At 33.1% G+C, this 19,481-nt stretch overlaps 2 protein-coding genes across 2 annotated transcripts; one reads left to right on the top strand and one right to left on the bottom strand.

Annotated features, from left to right (window-relative positions):
• The first annotated feature begins 19 nt into the window (after positions 1-19).
• Positions 20-1,874, top strand: LOC128162319 (uncharacterized). Its single transcript, XM_052825470.1, has 4 exons — positions 20-146; positions 1,149-1,271; positions 1,446-1,589; positions 1,670-1,874. The coding sequence occupies exons 1-4, from the start codon at positions 107-109 to the stop codon at positions 1,828-1,830; spliced, it is 468 nt and encodes a 155-aa protein (XP_052681430.1). The 5' UTR covers positions 20-106; the 3' UTR covers positions 1,831-1,874.
• A 5,758-nt stretch (positions 1,875-7,632) lies between these two features.
• On the bottom strand, positions 7,633-9,702 carry LOC128157378 (serine protease inhibitor Cvsi-1-like). The gene is made up of 3 exons (XM_052819899.1): positions 9,549-9,702; positions 8,366-8,488; positions 7,633-7,812 (listed from the first exon to the last, which is right to left on the bottom strand). The coding sequence occupies exons 1-3, from the start codon at positions 9,586-9,588 to the stop codon at positions 7,700-7,702; spliced, it is 276 nt and encodes a 91-aa protein (XP_052675859.1). The 5' UTR covers positions 9,589-9,702; the 3' UTR covers positions 7,633-7,699.
• Positions 9,703-19,481: the final 9,779 nt, after the last annotated feature.

A 19,481-nucleotide genomic window follows, 5' to 3' on the forward strand; every position in this document is an offset into this window, starting at 1 on the left:
ATGTTACGTAATACAATATCTGGCTATAATAATAGTGTGATCTTTCTGAGGAAAACATCTGGTACATGCGCATTTGTTGTTGCGCTTCATTCCATTCGACTGCAATATGGGGCGCCTTTTGATAGCCACTCTCTTCTTCTGTTATCGTAAGTTTAAATTATGCATTCTTTTCTTTATTATTTTGGCGGAAACATTAAATTCATAGATGTAAATTAATTAAATTATTTCCAGTCATGTTAAAGGTTCAAATATTTAAAAAAAACAATGTAGACTTTTTTTACATATTTATATTTCACGTGATTTATAGTACTTATTTCACCAACCTAATTACCTAATTACCCAAAGAGCTAACAATTTTTTATTCCAATTTTAAATTTAAAAGTCGCAAATCTGGAAAATTGACTTCACCGACTTACAAATATTGAATTACTCTTCTTCGTTTAGTTCCGACATGAAAAATGTATTCACACATACTAAATTAAATTAGTCTTGGTTGAAAATGTGTTATTTTGGGTATTTTGAGGTTAAAAGACAAAAAAATCATGGTTATTTTAAGTAGTTTCCATTAAAAAAGCTTTGATTAAATGTAGTTTTTCTTTCTAATATTTTTAATATGAATTGTTTCTGTATTTTACATTTCTGATTAGATGATACGTTATAATCTTATATAGGAACAATGAAAACAAAACATGAAAAATTAAATAATAACAAACAATGACAATAGTCTTTCAAATTGTCTTCTTTTTAATTACTTACAGTGGAATAGATTACTTTGAGATATACATTCAATATTTTTAAAAGTATGTGAAATCTAAAAAAAAAATATTACCGTTCCAACAAAATAAAGTATTTTAATGATTGGTAATAAAATGCACTTTAAAATTCTTTTTAAAAAACGTAAGAATTCCAACAGTTCTCGAAATTCCTTGCATATATAAACTTTAACCTACTAAGCTACGCTGCTATGCTGAAAGGATTAATTATATTGTTTATCTCAAAATATTGATAGAGTCCTGTTCCTTTACATGACCGACCTGACATTGAGACCTAAATCGCAACTTCTCGGACCTTTTCGACAACTGGGCTGATTGGTTTCAGCAATGTCCCTTGGTGTTTTCAACAGACAGATGTTTTCTTCCCTATTTCAGTGGACTTATCTCTGGAGGCTGACCATGCCTGTCACGGCCATCACCACTGCACCAGCGTACAGTGTCCGAGCACCACGAGCGCCAGTTCAATCTGTGTCCACGGGGAGTGTCGATGTTCTCAATGTCAGTAGAGAGAGAGAGAGAGAGAGAGAGAGAGAGAGAGAGAGAGAGAGAGAGAGATTTTCAATTATTTTCATATGGATTATGACTTAATCGCGACAAAAGAGACTGGCGTAGGATATTAAAAAGCTTGGAGATCAGTGTTCGTGAGACACATGAACTGTTTTATCTCTGTAGTCGGGGTTGGGCTGCTTTGCCATGCCTACCATCATGCGGACAACACCCATGACCTGAACTGTGTAGACGCAGGCGTTAATTGTACCGACGGCCATAGACCAAGCTGCCACGGTGGATACTGTGCATGCACCCATAACTCAGTCCGTAAGAGCGCGTTTAATACATAAAATCGTGATTTTTCCCTTTTTGCATCAATCTTTTAATGATTTTTTACCATGCTGTAGATTGTCATACTGTGAACGATTGCATACACGGGGATCAGGACTTTCACCTCGGACAGTGCGTGGACGTGGGCGGCGTACACGGTTTCTGGTTTTGTTCTGCAGATCACCAGTGTAAATGTATATTCTACTCCCACACGAACGCCAGCAGTTTAGTTGGTTAAAATAAACTAAATCTATAAAATAAACTAAATCTATATGTATTTAGTATGTAAGTATTGTTGTACTTTGATAATGTATAGTAGAACAAAAAAATTTTTCGTCGGGAACAATACAATATTCAAGTGAAAGTACTTTGAAATAAATTCATACTGTTTATCATGCAATCAGCTCAAATGGCTCTTGCCATTAAAGCTTATTAAAAAGGAGGTCGTTTCAACAGCAAAGTGGTTCCTGAAAGTACAGTAAATACATTTTAAAAAAACAAACAACATTGTACTATTAACCAATAATCATATGCCCATGGTTTAAGATACACTATGTTTAAGGTATACGAACTACCGTATGGCTATCAGTAAGTTCGCCTGAGGGCGAAAAAGGTGAAAGAACTTGTCTTTAAGATACTTGCTACAAGAAAACATCTTTTCCTCCAAAAACGAAGAAAATTATTAAAAAAAAGAATAAAGATCGTTTAAATAAACGAAACATTTTACATTTTCTGTCATAATTAGTGTTGATATTTTGAAATGCTGCAAAACTAGCTCTACGAGAATTTCAAGTTGAGCGACCGTATAGAGCTTTAGTTCCGCATGATGATTGAAACACTTTGAAATTTTAATGTATGGGTAAATTTAAGGACATTAAAATGCAAAACACATGCATTGTATTTCATTTTGTATAAATGAACTTTGGTTTTGGGCTAATCTCCTTTGATTTCTTTCATATCTCGTGGCAATATCTTATATCAAAATTTTCTTCAGACAATTTATGATTAATATTATACAAATATTGACTGGGGTTGAGGGCAACATTGATTATATTAGCCCCCGAGGGATGAAATATTGCCCGACGCGAAGCGGAGGGCAATATTTTCGTCCCAAGGGGGCTAATGTAATCAATGTTGCCCGAAAACACAGTCAACATTTGTTTTGTTATATGAAGAAACAAACCAAAATTTAAGAAATTAATTGAAACAGATCGCCGTAATTTTCTCAGCTCAACAAAGAATTTACGAATTCAATTTTGTGCAAAGTTCATTTTCAAAATATCCTCCGCATTAAACGGTGACTGGTGATATTCCGCCAACCGTAACGGTAAGAATTTACATACATGTACAAATGTTCTACCTGATTTTCTTTCACAGTAATTCGCAAATCCTTATATCCGTTATGATAGCAATCCGTCGCATTGCGCGTTCGTTGTTTACTTGCCTTGACTGACTGTCTATTATGACGTCATCTTGTTTTGGAGTCGCGAAAGGTTATTTACGTCATCGTTTACAAATCAACAAATCAGAGGCGATTATTTGAAATAGAGGGAATGTTCACTAGATATTATTCCTAACCGGTCAATACCAAAAAAATATTGACCGGTCAATATTTTTCGGACGAGCTAATATCACAATTATTGACTATTCGTTTATATATAGAGAATAATACATACCCTTTTCCATATCACATCCTGTATCAGCCCAAGACTCCAATATCAGCCCGAGGGCCGAAGGCCCGAGGGATGATATTGGTCGAGGGCTGATACAGGTTGTGATATGGAAAAAGGGTATTTATTATTATATTTATTACATAATTAGTAATAAATTATGTAAAAAGGCATCAACTTGAACAAATTGAATTTAAATAATATTTGAAAGTAGTCTGTACATGTATTAAATAAAAATATGAGTTTTTGTTTTAACAAACATGAAGCTACAGAAAGGAATTTCTTCAGGTTTTAAAAGTTGACTGCTTTAAAACATTAGCTAGCATTTGAAGTTTTCAACTGCACTTAAAAATGTCGACTGTAACTGGAAATGTTTTATTTTTCGTCTGTAAACATGCAAAAATTGCCGAAGCGAAAAAAGGCAGAGGAGTTCCGCAAGGGGTGTGATACGGATCCGTATCAGCCCTGGAGGGCTGATAACCTGTATCAGCCCCGGAGGCCGATACGGATTTTGTGATGTCATCTGTATCACATGTGCAAAAAACCTGTATTTATTACTAAGTATGTAATAAAGAGTTATATAGTGAGAATATACTACTGCATATAACAATGACATTTAGTCATTTCCCTACATCATAACTGTTCCAAGTTTTTTTTTAAATCATGATGATACAAAATAAATACATATATGGAGTGCTATTTTCAATGAACTTCATCACCTTTTTACGAGAAGTGGAAACTTAAAAGGTTATAAAACCTATCATTAGTAGTTCCATCATACTGTTGTTATGAAGGCTCCTTGGAATAAACTGCATTTACGGCGTATTAATCATTTTCGTTATTTATGAAAGAACTTCTTTTACCCGTGAATTTATCTTTCGCACGCACTTGATAATGACGTAAAAATTTTGAATGTATGGATTGTCCCCAAATATATTAATTGATTTTAAATGAAATGCTCGATACAATTACCTTCAAAATTTAAGAACGACATCTTGGCACAAGGTTAAAAAGAATTCTCTTGAAGACACCACCATCAAACTCAAATACGTACATAAACTAAAAGGTTGGTCTTTTGTTTATAAATTTAATGATTTAGAAAATTGAATGATGTTTCCTTGAAATAAGTACGAAAGCCGAGAAGGATCATTCGAGATACGAGATTCAAAATACGAGATTCGAAATACGAGATTCAAGATTCGAAATTCGAGATTCAATATCTAATAAACCAATCAAATCAAGGATCTGAAAACACGTATCCTAGCGACATCAAACTGTTCTAAATAAAGATTATTAGTACACTCTTATTAGTTGCTCTTATATACAAATAAATGCAATGTTCACTTCTCCCTAGCTAACTAAATAATTGTTTGTATTTATCTTTACACAGAATATTCAAGTAGACTAGTAATAATGCAGTGTGTTTCGCAGATCTAAGTGATTTTGTTTGCCATTGTGCATTTCCACCTGATGCGTTTGAACCCTGGGGTATTTCACCACCAATAGTTTAAACCCCGGCTTTATTCACCCTTTTTGTGTAAAAATGCGGTTATGGTAGAGAGCTTCATAAGCGGAGCCAATTTTTTTTCGGTAGGGGGGTCCTAGGCCAATTTTCAATAGTTTTACTATGTATATTAAGCTTCAATTTTCCCGAGGAAAGTCCAGACCCCCTGAACCCCTCCTTTATAGACCCCCTCCGCGCATGAAGATTAGTATCTAAAATATGTTTTAATCTGAATATAAATAATCAGTCCAGGTTTCACCAATAAATATAAGCATTACTTATCGTCTTTTATGTATACAGGCATACACTAGTACTATGATTATAAACTACATGTAATCATTGAAATATCATCACATCATACGGAATTATTAATATATACAATTTTTTTCCCTTTTCTTGAATAAACAACCTCTTATGAGTCTTACTTTTGGCATTGTTTTCAATATAGAAGGATACATATTCTGTACAATTAAAGGTAGGGATAATAGGGTGCCAATTTGTTCACATTGCCGATTTCTTGTGCAGAGAAGAGTAAAATTATAAAAATTTGATTGTGCATGAATTTTTCAAATTTTTTTGTTGTAGTTTGTTATAATTCATTCATTGATATATCAACAAGAAAGAATAGAAGGTATAGACAGGCATATGTATCACACTCAAGTTGAGTGTCCCTGTAGTTTCCTACCCCCCCCCCCTCCCCCCCAACGCATCAAAATTGACAATAATTGCATATAAATCATACAAAAGTTTACTTTGTATGTAAGTAACTCTCTAAAGATGTAAATAAGCACTGCAAAGATGTGTGTACTTAATATACTACTACATTACACTTAGCCAGAAAAAATGTAATCAGGGTGAAGCTACAAGGGACGAGAAGTGCAAATTTACCAATTTGTCGCCATACACACAGAACACCAAATAAAGAAACTGTGTGTGGTGTAGGGAATGCATAGAAGATGGCGGCAAATTATCTCAAATAACCAGTGCAGAAACCAACAAATAGGCTGTTATTTGTTACCTATCCTGCAAATACATTGATAAAAAATGTTATCGTCACATAACATGAGAGTATAGCCCAACTGCCACAAACAATACATGTCTTTTACCGGCACCACCCCCTCCCCATAAAAAATGAAACAATTGTCGTTTTATTTGCTAAACAAGTGTGTGGTTCAAGATTTTCTAAAGGACATACCCGATTAGAATTGAAAAATGAGTCGTTTATAACTAATTTTGTCAAATGTTTTAGATTTATTTAGTTATATTTTGGTCCATTTGGGTAAATGGATGCACCAGCGCAGCTCTAATTTATATATAATCAGGCCATAAATTCGAAATATTTTCAAAAATTAATAGCTTTAAAACCAGTGGATAAAAAAATGAAAGTCGAACTCGATGAGTGCTAATACCTGTGTTGAATGAATGGTACAGTAGGATATGCGCAAAAAAGTCCCGTCTTCTCTTTCCTACCCTATATTTATTGGAACATTAAATCCGATTATAAGAGTCAAATTTAATCAAGTATATATATATATATATATATATATATATATATATATATATATATATATATATATATATATATATATATATATATATATATATATACCTGTTTATCAAAAGTAAAACTACTCATAATTTATCTATAGTGCATCGTTATGGAGCTACACAGAAAGTTTGAAATTAATTTGCCGCGCCAAATCAAAAAAAAAGCCTGGAAAACGAAGAGAGAACGAAGTGGGGACAGAATAACTGACAAATTAAATTAGGACTATATAGCTCCCCCCCCCCCCCCCCAGAAATTTATATACTGAAAACAGATTATTGAGTACAACATCCGCACACAATTTAAAGAAAATTCCATGGGTTTTTTTTATCATTTTCGCTAGCTAATGTAAGAAATCACAATTACCCCAAACCCCTCCACGGAAAAGGAAATGCTAGGTGATGAGAGAGAGAGAAAGAGAGAGAGAGAGAGAGAGAGAGAGAGAGAGTCGATGAAAATCACACGTGCGCTAACACCGTTCAAATTAAAGCTTGCTAGTTGGTCTGCCCTACCCTAGCTACCTCCTCTATTTTCTACTTTGAGTGGCTTAATTGTCTGTGTATGCTTGTATCAAATCAAACAATTTCAAATTCTAAATCAAAATTGAATATGACACTACAAAACTCTCTCTCTCTCTCTCTCTCTCTCTCTCTCTCTCTCTCTCTCTCTCTCTCTCTCTCTCTCTCTCTCTCTCTCTCTCTCATATCGACAATGACATTGATACCCTACAATACACTATTCCTATCTGGATTGTTGTCGTTGAGGTTGTAAATCATTATATCTCCTATGGTTTAAAACTTTATCATAACCTATATTTTGACATGTTGATTATTTCATTGAATTTCGTTTCATAGCTAAAACCACACTCAGTTTTAATTATTTAGATCAAACAGATCTTTTTTCGCGAGCCGATTTTACACAGTTGGGGCGAATACACTACGGGTTAAAATGGTTCGGGGGGAAAATACATACAGGACAAACAAAATCACATAGATTCGCAAAGCCAACAGTGTTATCACTAATTTAATTGTTTATATTGTGTGGGGTTAATTCATCAATGTTAATTTAACCATTTTATAACCATTACATAAGAGCTATTACGACATTTATTTGTAGGAAAGAGCATGTACGAATGATCTTTATTTAGAACAGTTTGATGTTGCTAGGATACAGGTTTCAGATCCATGATTTGATTGGTTAATTTAGATATTGAATCTCGAATTTCGAATCTTGAATCTCGTATTTCGAATCTCGTATTTTGAATCTCGAATCTCGAATGATCCTTCTCGGCTTTCGTAAATAAGGCTATTCAAACAAGAATCGCATATATTTGATTTTATTGAAAAACAGATAAAAACACACGTACAAAATTCAGAGGAGTCCACATTTAGAAGAAGAAACACTTGCACACGTTATCAACACAATGCCAAAATCCGTCTCTTCCGTGGAGGCTACACTGCCCTAAATTCAGACAGTCGTTGACAAACTTGCAGGATTGTGCTGGAAAGTTATAAACTATATAACTGGTATGTTATAAACTGTGGTTTCGTTTATTTCGTTTCAATGATATTTTATTTGGGATTAGTGATTCTATCGATAAAAAAATTTATTAGATATTGCACTTAAACAAATTAATATTTAAGTTGTGGGTCAACAAAACGAAATCCTCTAAATTTGGAATTCAACATATATTAATACATATCATTTATAAAATGGACTTCTTGTCTTAGATTAGTAGACATCAAACGAAAACGTGTGCCCTTTTAAAAAGCAGTACATATACGCACTAAAGATAAAAATCCAACATATAAATCTCTCAATACGATAAAATGTATATAATTTCTAGTTTTTGTTAATTTGAGAGTTTCTTACATACATGGATTTACATTATTTTGCTTTTTATTAACATATTCATATATCTAATCAACTCCTTTTAGTCTTCACAAAAATAAGTCTGTACAAAAAAGGAAACGTTACGCATATTTGTCAAATTTTATTTATCTATAATTACTTTATCAATCTATTCTAACTAGATCTTATACGAATTTCTTACATGTAGCATGCTCGCACGTGCATAATCCTGAATGGCAGCCTTTGACATATCCATGGGCACAGTGGAGTTCGTTACTGGTACACACCCCGTCAGAATTACAGGGGACACCTACTGCTAACCCCACTAAAAATACCAAAAAAAGTGCATCGTCATTTTGTATTAGTTGGTTTTTATTCAATGATATTTTTTATTGCTGTGCCAATCGATTAGAAATCATGCACTTTGTAAGCTTGTATTTTGAAAATTTGAAATATTTGCAATGTTAGCTGGTGTTTAATCATACCGGTTTAAATGACTTGAATTCGACCTTTAAACCCAATAAACACCGTTTACAATAATGATAATATTTTTTCATCAATAAATATGATCACAAGAGAGTTTTACAAAGTTTCTCTGGTCTTGTTAATGAATTTGTTGACTTAAATGATATTATTAATAAACATTGGTTTTTATTTGCTTTATATTTGTTTTGTTCAAAAATTGTTTAACCTTATCTTTAGAAACTGAAGATACTGTCAAAGGACAGCTACTTAATTACTAGTGATATAGATTTAGCTGAATTTCTTTTACACAATTTAATGTACATTATCTTTGTTTGCTTCATTATACTTCCGGTATTCTTTTATTGTTTTATTGTTATATGTAAGCAACATTGTCGTTTTTATTTATAATTCGTAACTTGTTCTATTATTTAAAAACAAAAAACAAAGCATATATTTACTAAGCAAATTAGCGTGTTGGTATATTTGAAATTCAAGTTGAATTCATAAATTTCAAGTTTTTCGAGTCAGGTGAAATGGGACACCTCCATATTGTAATACTATTGATAAACGTATGCTAAGGATCAAGGGCAAAGTGTACTCGTATCAATTAGACTTTGACAATTTTTTACAGAGAAAAGTTATAATTATTCAAATGTTCTCGTTTGAACAACGTCTTTTAGCGACGTTTTTCTTAATCTTACATCAGGTAGATTTTTCTTAAATGTTTTGTAAAGATATCTATGTTCACTGTACTTGTAAAACGCTGATAAGAGGTATGATATATTAAAACCCTACTAAGTAAATATTAATGTGAACACAAAGTTTTATGATTTTCCAGTTGCTTAACAGTAACGGAAAAATTTTGACCATTTTGCAAAGTTCATTGGTTTGGAAAAACAAATGCAAATTAATATACTTACAAAGACACACGAGAATAAGAAGATGAGGAACTATATCCATTGTTCTCTATTAAGTAATGATTCGTTTCCATCGACAAATTCCATACACCAATATTTATAGCGAGTTATATGGGGGCGTCGAGCAGGGGATTATTTTTGATTTTGATATCTTTTCATTAAAAAAAGTTTTATTTAAAAAAGACAACTAAATAAATTGTAAAGATTATTCTCTTTGGGTTTTTTTTAATTATGAAAATTATTTTTTCTATATCAAAACCCCCCTTTCTCTGTAAGATCCTCATCGATTAAGTGGCGTGATAGAATCATACGATTCTTATCTCTTTGAATGGAGACCTAGCGAAGGTCAAATGTTACATTGTCCTTGTATAGTCTTCAGCTTTTTATAAATATAAAAGTTATCTACTCAGCGATTATAGACGCGCTAATTATTGACTCAAAGGTTTGACTAACCAATTTAAATATTTCAATTAAAATAATACTGTTGAGTGATTTCCAAAAAAATTGGATTTAAAGACACACTTTCAAAATTCAAAGCAATATGACTCTGGAATTGTCCAAATTTTATTTGAGGGTTCAGTCCATGCTGTGCATGTTGCTAATACTGCTCATGCTCATTTCTAATGCTGCCCATACATACATGTACATCTTATGCTGCTAAAGAAGAGTATACAGAGAAATGCCGCTCACAAGCATTTTATTTTCTGACCTTTGACACTTTTCATAAATATAATCAATTTTTTTTATTGGGGGGGGGGGGGGGTGTTACAACGCACTTTAAAAAAATTACGTACTTTGAAAAAAAAAATCAAAGTGCGTTAATTTTGTGACCAGTTCAACGCATTTTGATTTTTTTCAAGGTGTGTTGAAATCGGCAATATTAGCGCACTTTAAAAAAATGTTCGGGGTTTGAGGGTTTGGTCAAAATAAATGATACTTTTGTATGGCAATATATGATTGTTTTAACATTGTTTAGCTAATTGGAATATAATTAAAAAGAGCCTAATGCATTCTCAGCTAACTTGATAATCAGCTACATGCAGTTTCTCGATCAGATTTTTTCTTTTCTCATAAGCTTACATATTTTGACAATTTACACTTGAAGAACAACTTGGGAGATTTTAGATTTTCCAAACATGACATGAACTGCATCGCTTAGCAACTACCTTTTCCTTTCTGTGTATGCAGCAAATTTGTATGGAACGCCATGGCTGCCTTATGTTAGGTCATTTTATCATATGCTGTGGGTCTATTATTATATGCTGTGGCTCTATAATTATATGCTGTGGGTCTATTATTATATGCTGTGGTTCTATAATTATATGCTGTGGTTCTATAATTATATGCTGTGGGTCTATTATTATATGCTGTGGTTCTATTATTATATGTTGTGGGTCTATTATTATATGCTGTGGTTCTATAATTATATTCTGTGGATCTATTATTATATGCTGTGGTTCTATAATTATATGCTGTAGGTCTATTATTATATGCTGTGGTTTCATTATTATATGCTGTGGGTTCATTATTATATGCTGTGGTTCTATAATTATATGCTGTGGGTCTATTATTATATACTGTGGTTCTATAATTATATGCTGTGGGTCTATTATTATATGCTCTGGGTTCATTATTATATGCTGTTGGTTCATAATTATATGCTGTGGTTTCATTATTATATGCTGTGGTTTCATTATTATATGCTGTGGTTTCATAATTATATGATGTGGGTTCATTATTATATGTTGTGGTTTCATTATAATATGCTGTGGGTTCATAATTATATGCTGTGGGTTCATAATTATATACTCTGATTCAATTATTATATGCTATGAGTTCATTATTATATGCTTGTATACTTAAATTTTACACAGGCAGATTCCACGGGGTTGATAGGAAAGGTATTGGAGGATTTAAACTTACATCTGTTACACGAGAGGTTCAGGGCTGAAAAAATAACCACAGATATTGTATGTAAATTATTTGCACACTAATTCCAAACTTTGGGGATCTTAAATACAAGGGATATGATGAGATTAAGAAACGAGTGTGTGAAATATGGAACTGAAAAGCCAAAAAAGGTATGGCCTCAGTGTGGTCCTCCGATGTATGATATTCCAAAAACAGTATTAGAAATGCTCCTTGAAAATGGATGCACAATTACTTACATTTCAAACCTCTCTCAGTGTCAAAAAGACGAGGTTACAGAAGAATGGCACAGTATGGACTTAGTGAAATGAATTTTCAGAAATATCCGACACTGACCTCGATTTGAAACCCGGGGAAATTTTAAAAGATTTCCCCCTCTGTGGAGAACATCTCTTAAGACAGATGATAACTTTAAGAGGGATAAGGGTTCCTAGGTGGAGACTAAGAGAAAGCATACATCGAATGGATGAACGTGGTGTTTGTGAGAGACAAGCTGGCAGACTGCACAGACGTGTCTATAATGTAACGGGCCCAAACCATGTATGGCACATAGACACTAATCATAAACTTGTGCGTTGGCGATTCATAATTGTTGGCGGAATAGATGGTAAGATGTACAGACAATAATTCAGCTGAAACAGTACTGCAGTGTTTTTTGTCAGGCGTGGAACAATATGGTTTACCAAATCGGGTTAGATCAGATAAAGGTATGGAAAATATTTCTGTGGCTGACTGCATGTTGTCCAAAAAAGGTCATGGGAGTATGCTTACTGGAAAAAGCACACACAATCAGCGCATTGAGAGACTTTGGAGAGACGTGTACGATGGGGTTCTTGTATATTTTTAGCTCACCTGAGCTGAAAGCTCAAGTGAGCTTTTCCGATCACCTTTTGTCCGTCGTCCGTCTGTCCGTCTGTCCGTCCGTCTGTAAACTTTTTACATTTTGAACTTCTTCTCTAAAACCGCTTATCCAATTTCAACCAAATTTGGCACAAAGCATCCTTATGGGAGGGCGAATATAAATTGCAGAAATAAAAGTCCGATCTATATTCAAAGCGGAGAAAACCTTGAAACTGTAGAAAAAGGGGGGTGCATTTTTAAAAATCTTCTTCTCAAGAACTACTGATTCCAATTCATTGTAGTTTAGCATAAATTATCCTTATGGGAAGGAAAATATAAATTGCAAAAATTAAGGTCTAATTTTGTTTCAAATCTGAGTTATTACGAAAATAATAATAAAGGAAAGGCATGTTTTAATCAGTTTAATAGCTTCGGGTTCGGCATCCGATAGGTTTGGTATCCGGTAAAATGGGTAGACAAGACTTGGTTGGCCTGGGCATAACATAAGATTCGCAGTTATTGATCTGCCAATCTCATTAAAATTTCAGGATATTTGATGGACCAGTATATTTGTATTTGCTGTAAATATTGCTGCAAAATAATGCGTATTTGGAATTGACGATTGCCGATCTGCCCCGGCTTTTATTTTGCCACGGCCTGGGTTTGCATACCCATTTTACCAAGACTCGTTTTCCATACTTCTAAAACGAGGTTCTTTGTTTAAAGCAGCCATGACATTATACGAAAAAGGGTCGATCTGACTATGATGAATTTGCTTGTTGTACAACAGTTCGCGAATGAAGGGAAATTTTTGAAACATGCAAAATATATTGGTGCCGATTTTGTGAAGTAAATTGAGGCTAAATATTTCAATGCGTTGACAGTTTTCACACATGACGTTGGTGTTAGCTTGTTCTGATTTTCGTTTCGTTTTCATTATTTATGCTTTGTAACCTGGGAACTATCGTCTGTATTTCGTGATTTTTACGTATCAAATCAAACAGAGACTTCGGTAAATCAAACAGTTAACTGTTTACCTGCGCAAATTAGGCAAAATCTGATGTATCAAAAAAGTACTGAAATACAATTCATTCTATCGGTAAATCGGCATTATCTTATCTTTTGCGTAATGGTAGATTAATGCAGTATAGGTTTTGTTGAGATGCTCGGCATTTTCTTGAGTTTATTCAGTTTAAATAGAGTTTGATATCGCTGACGGAAATATGTAGGAATAAACATGTATATATATGATTACAAAAAAATAAATTGTGTTCTTTATTTGTTATAGTGCATGTTTCTTGTGTTTAATTGTTTACAATTTCTATTTACTAACCATATTTAAGTGTTAAGCTTCGAATTATAAGCAAGATAGATAGATTTGCTCACAATTCTATGTTTGTACACAGATCTTAAAAACTAAAGATTAAAAAAGTAAAAAAAATTGTCAATATTTAATAAGAAAATTTTCAAAGTCTGTTCTTCCAGAAACCAACTTTAACAACTTATTGTATTGTAAACGTAACCTTTCTTCGTCATTATTACTCCTACTGTACATGTGATCCTTGACTGTGTTTGTGTACATTTGTATAAACTGATTTTGAACCTCAAATACCAGTGAACTGGTCTTGAGTGAATAAAAGAATTGAAAATCTTAGGCCATTCTTTTTTTTCCATTTTAAATGCTGAATAGGAAATACCAAGTTAAAAATCTTAAGTTGAATGTAATAAACTCATGTGAACAAAATATGACTCAAACCTAGGCGAACTGTGAGCTCTGTATCTTGCTTATAATTCTACGATTGACGCTGAAATTTTGGTTGAACATTAGAAATTCTATATGAATTAGAGTATGTTAAATACTTGTACAAACAAAATAAAGAATGGTCTTCTGTATATACCTACTCTCTGGGGCCCCCTCTTCATACAATAAATAATGTGAAATCTACATCAATTTTGATAGTTTTTCAGACATGGGTAAATAAAAACGACATCTTTACAACAGTTTCCATAGTTCTGACACATTTCTTTTTCGGGGATAAAGTAATTATTGCTATTCCTAAGAAGTTATCACATCGGAAAATTATCCTGGTTTGTACGCGAAGTAAATAACAGTCATTTAATTATAATGGAGAAGACAAATAAATTTTTTGAATGTTTTCAATTTGAGGAATTGAGCACATTGAGGTACAATTTTCTTCTTCACATCTACACATTTAGGATTTTTAAAATAAAAAACAATAACTATTATATATTCTTTTTAAAAATACAATAACTTGTAAGTAGTTGATGAAAAAAATGTACCTATCTGCTTTCATATATTTTGATCGCCTTACAAAGTGGGGGGGGGGGGGGGCAGAACGAAAATATAGGGAATTGGAAGTTAACAACTGAACAGTGTACTCCTACCAAATGTTTAGTTTTATATCTTGCGTAGGATTTTCTTATTTTTGTAAAAAAAATAGTATTTCATGAAGGTACAATGTCAAAGATTACGTGTATGCAAAAATAAGTGTAAAATTCGAATACTTTACAATATTTATTTTTTGTTATTCTACCGAGGGACCATACGGCACAATATCTATTGAACGCCCATTGTTGCTCAGGTGAGCGATGTGGCCCCATGGGCCTCTTGTTATAACTTATTTTATCATATGGAGGACCTTGGTATTCTGGACTCCCTCAACCCACTCAACCCACTTCATTTAGCTGTTCTCCATTATTTATTGTGTTCAGAAATCAACAGAAAGCTTGTATTTTGGAGTGATGCATGGGCTAGGCATAGACTGCGCACAGTAAAGTCAACCCCATTAATTTTATGGACTTCAGGGCAGTTACAAAACCCAGTTTGTCTGGATGACCATGAAAATACGCAGAACTATGGAGTTGAGGGATTTGTAGATGAATTCATTGTTGAGGAAGGCAGGCCAATATTTGAATCCCTTTCCACAATGATCAGTCAAGAATGCCAAAATGCTTTACGCGTAGAACAAGAATTTCACAGGGATTGTCAAAGTAATGGAATTGCTGATTTTCAAAGATGTTTGGATATTGTTGAAAGATAAACTTAGAAACGGTGACAGCTGAGATATATACATGTACAATTACAAGATATTAAACATACCTACCAGTGTTTCACATCATACACACATTTATACATACATTTAATCTTGTTACCCGTCTTTTGCGTTTGGGCAAAATTGCTAGAACAAAAATAAACAAAAAATATTGTGCGGACTAAGCTTCACATTTTGTAGTGCGTTACCTTTTCTATACATGTATGCAATGTTGAAAACACTATCTTTTATTTGTTTGAGGAACTGAAGTAGAGATCTGCATTCGGCCTCGCCCAATGCCCGGAAATCCAACACAGATTCAATTTTGCGGGTGGGTATCCTACTCAATGTAGTGGTAATAGAGTACGTGCAATATTCTTATGCAATAGCAGTTTTATTTTATGCCACTGTCATCAAAGATTTGGGGGTACATAGTTTTTGCCCTTTCCATCCATCGTTCTGTCTGTTTGTCCGCAAAAACTTTAAAATTGCACATAACTTTTGAGTGGGTTGGGCTCTGGCTTTCATATTTTACAAAAGTATCCCTTATGACCAGGCCTTTTTTGCGGTAACATCAAATTTGACCTTTTAACCATGAAGTTTGATCAATTTTTACAAACATTTTCACACTTTAACCTTGGCCATAACTTTTGAAAATTGGTGCTAAGGCTTTCATACTTCACATATGTATTTATTCTGACAAGACCTCTCAATGGGTATATTTTTTACCTTAACCCAAGAGTTTGACCCACTTTTCAAAATCTTGAACCTTGGTCATAACTTTTGAACATTTAGCAATAGGGCTTTCATATTTCATAGATGTATTCCTCGTTTCAAACTCTTCTTTTAGATAACAACAAATTTTGTCTTTTGACCTTGACCTTTGGAGTTTGACTTGCATTTGAGAAACTTCAACCCTCGCCATACGCTGCCATTCTGGGACATCAGTGTTTCACAAACACATCTTGTATTTATTTTGGTTAACTTGGCTTTTTTCCCTTTGAAGAACTACTCATAATTTATCAAATGACATGAATTTAAGATCAGAATTTTCTCACTCTCTTTATAAAAATATGATGGCGGATCCATAAAAGAAATACAGTAACGGTGCATTTAGACGGCAAACAAATTATTAAATTAAAATCAGATGCGTCTGTGAAACACTATGCGCCCGGCGGCAACACATTTCGAAAAAGCAATTTTTTAGCATATACGTCACAGTTAAGGTCACAAACTCATTGTCCTAGGTGTTATTTAAAAGCATCTAATTAGTGAAGTATGCATACCAAATACGAAGTTTCTATCTCCTATGGTTCAAAAGTTATGGCGAAGGTTAACGTTGACAACAGACAGACAAACAGATTCGGACGCATAAAAATGTGTCCTGATAGAATTCGTGAGCAAACACGTACGGCTGCGCTAAGAGAGATGCCGAGACACAGAATTTTTTGAGCTACTTGGACTTTCAGTAACGTACTCTCAAATGACGGTATAGATTCTCAAGCTTGTACTTGATTTTTAATAGCACACTCCCTTGAAAGAATCAACGATTAATAGTAAAGCTTAAATTATTATAGTTGATATAGTAAATTTAAACCACAGCATATAATAATGAAACCACAGCATATAATTATGAACCCACAGCATATAGTTATGAACCCACAGCATATAACAACGAACCAAAAGCATATAATAATGAAACCACAGCATATAATAATGAAACCACAGCATATAATTATGAACCAACAGCATATAATCATAGACCCACGGCATATAATTATAGAACCACAGCATATAATAATAGAACCACAGCATATAATTATAGAACCACAGCATATAATTATAAAACCACAGCATATAATAAGGGAACCACAGCATATAATTACAAACCCACAGCATATAATAATAGACCCACAGCATATAATAATAGACCCACAGCATATAATTATAGACCCACAGCATATAATTATAGAACCACAGCATATAATAATAGACCCACAGCATATAATAAAATCATCTAACATAAGGCAGCCATGGCGTTCCATAAATTTGCTTCTTATCTGGTACATTGGGCTGCTAGAAAAAAAAAGATTGATATACATGTATATTGAATTTAAGATCAATTCGTAACATATTTCATCTGACTTCAATTGCATGTGCTTATAAACAAACATGGTGTGAAAAAAAGAATGCATTTAATATAGTTATGTTTGTCAAAAACAATATGATCTTTTAAAATATCAGTGCGAGAAAAAAAAATTCACGCCCTAATGCCTATTTTTTAGTTAATGATAATTTAACTTAACTTCCCCACATATGGAAAATCGCAATGGTTACTCCTGTTTTTAAAAATAAGGGTACTCCTGATGATGTAAATAACTATAGACCCATATCAGTTACATCTGTTATATGTAAGTTATTAGAAAAAATTATAGTCAAGCATCTCAATAACTTCATTCTTGAAAATAACATTTTGTACAAATATCAATCAGGTTTCCAAAGTGGAGACTCAACCACTAATCAGCTGGTTGAAATCTACAACACCATTGTTTCCAATTTAGACAAAGGCAAAGACATAAGGTTCATATTTTGTGATATATCCAAAGCTTTTGATAGGGTTTGGCATGAGGGTATCATTCTTAAATTAAAACAGTATGGCATTTCAAGTCAAATTATTAACTGGGTAAAAAATTATCTATGGAATAGAAAACAAAAGGTAGTCTTAGATGGTTTTACATCTTCATTGGGTCCTACTAACTCTGGTGTCCCACAAGGATCAGTGTTAGGGCCATTCTTATTCCTATTGTACATTAATGATATTGCCTCTGACTTGTCCAATAATGTTCGACTATTTGCTGATGACACATCACTCTATGTTATTGTTGATCAGGATATTATGGAAGCAGCAGATTCTCTAACAAAGGATCTCGACAAGTTAGATAAATGGTCCAAAAAATGGATGGTTGATTTTAATCCTAAAAAAACTATAAACTTAAACTTTACTCGGAAAAATATTCCTCATCCTACTATTAAATTTGGTAATAATGGTCCTGATATTACAATACAAAATAATCATGTTCATTTAGGACTTAATTTCCAGTCTGATGCAAACTGGAAATTACATATACAAGGCATATATGAAAAGGCTTGTAGTAGATTAAACATGTTGCGTATGCTCAAACACACACTTTGTCGCGATGCATTAATAAAAATATATCTGTCCTTTATCCGACCTGTTTTAGAATATGGCGATGTTATTTGGGACAACTGCAATGACAGGGAATCAGATCTTTTAGAAGATGTTCAAATCACAGCAGCTAGAATTATCACAGGCTTAAGAATCAATTCCTCCAGAACAAAGTTGTATTATGAATTGGGATGGGATATGTTATCAGAAAGAAGAAAAGTGCACAAGTTAATTTTGTTTTATAAGATGGTAAACCACATGGTACCTACTTACCTTGAAAATCTTTTAGAACCATGTATTCCACCTATAACCCCATATCCTTTAAGAAATCATGATGAATCTACTTACACTATCCCTCAAGCCAGAACAACATCTTATTTAAAAAGTTTCATACCATCTACAGTTAAGCTATGGAATGATCTTCCACTAGCTATTAGAAGTCTTCCAAAGTTGGCTTGCTTTTCAAATGCTATTAAGAAATATTTTTTTAAGACTCCAACAAAACTTTTTAATTTAGGGAATCGGAGGGAAAACATTATACATTGTCAACTAAGAAATAATGCTAGCAGTTTAAATGCTGACTTATTTTGTGATTTTATTCGAGAAAATTCTGTTTGTGATTATTGTGGTTTTCATACTGAAAATGCAAATCATTTTTTCTTTGAGTGCCCAAAATATAATGATGAAAGAAATTGTTTCTTTCATCAAATATCTATGTTAAATCTCCAAAAACCAATTACCTTAGATCTATTACTGTATGGAGATAATGATGTTTCATATGATGAAAATGTTAAATTGTTCAAGCTTGTACATGAATACATTAAAAAATCCAGAAGATTTGTGTAAAGAAAATAATGTAATTAGCACATATACTGAAAATGTAAACAAAATTATGCATATACCTATATTTATATATATATGCTGTAA

This window comes from Crassostrea angulata, chromosome 1, assembly GCF_025612915.1.
Source record: "Crassostrea angulata isolate pt1a10 chromosome 1, ASM2561291v2, whole genome shotgun sequence".
In the NCBI taxonomy this organism is placed as follows: domain Eukaryota; kingdom Metazoa; phylum Mollusca; class Bivalvia; order Ostreida; family Ostreidae; genus Magallana; species Magallana angulata.

Coding starts and splice junctions, on each gene's coding strand:
- LOC128162319 (XM_052825470.1), top strand. CDS start 107: ATGGGGCGCCTTTTGATAGCCACTCTCTTCTTCTGTTATC. Junction 147..1,148: donor CACTCTCTTCTTCTGTTATC/GTAAGTTTAAAT, acceptor TCCCTATTTCAG/TGGACTTATCTCTGGAGGCT. Junction 1,590..1,669: donor ATGCACCCATAACTCAGTCC/GTAAGAGCGCGT, acceptor ACCATGCTGTAG/ATTGTCATACTGTGAACGAT.
- LOC128157378 (XM_052819899.1), bottom strand. CDS start 9,588: ATGGATATAGTTCCTCATCTTCTTATTCTCGTGTGTCTTT. Junction 8,489..9,548: donor TCTTATTCTCGTGTGTCTTT/GTAAGTATATTA, acceptor TGGTATTTTTAG/TGGGGTTAGCAGTAGGTGTC. Junction 7,813..8,365: donor CACGTGCGAGCATGCTACAT/GTAAGAAATTCG, acceptor ATAACTTTCCAG/CACAATCCTGCAAGTTTGTC.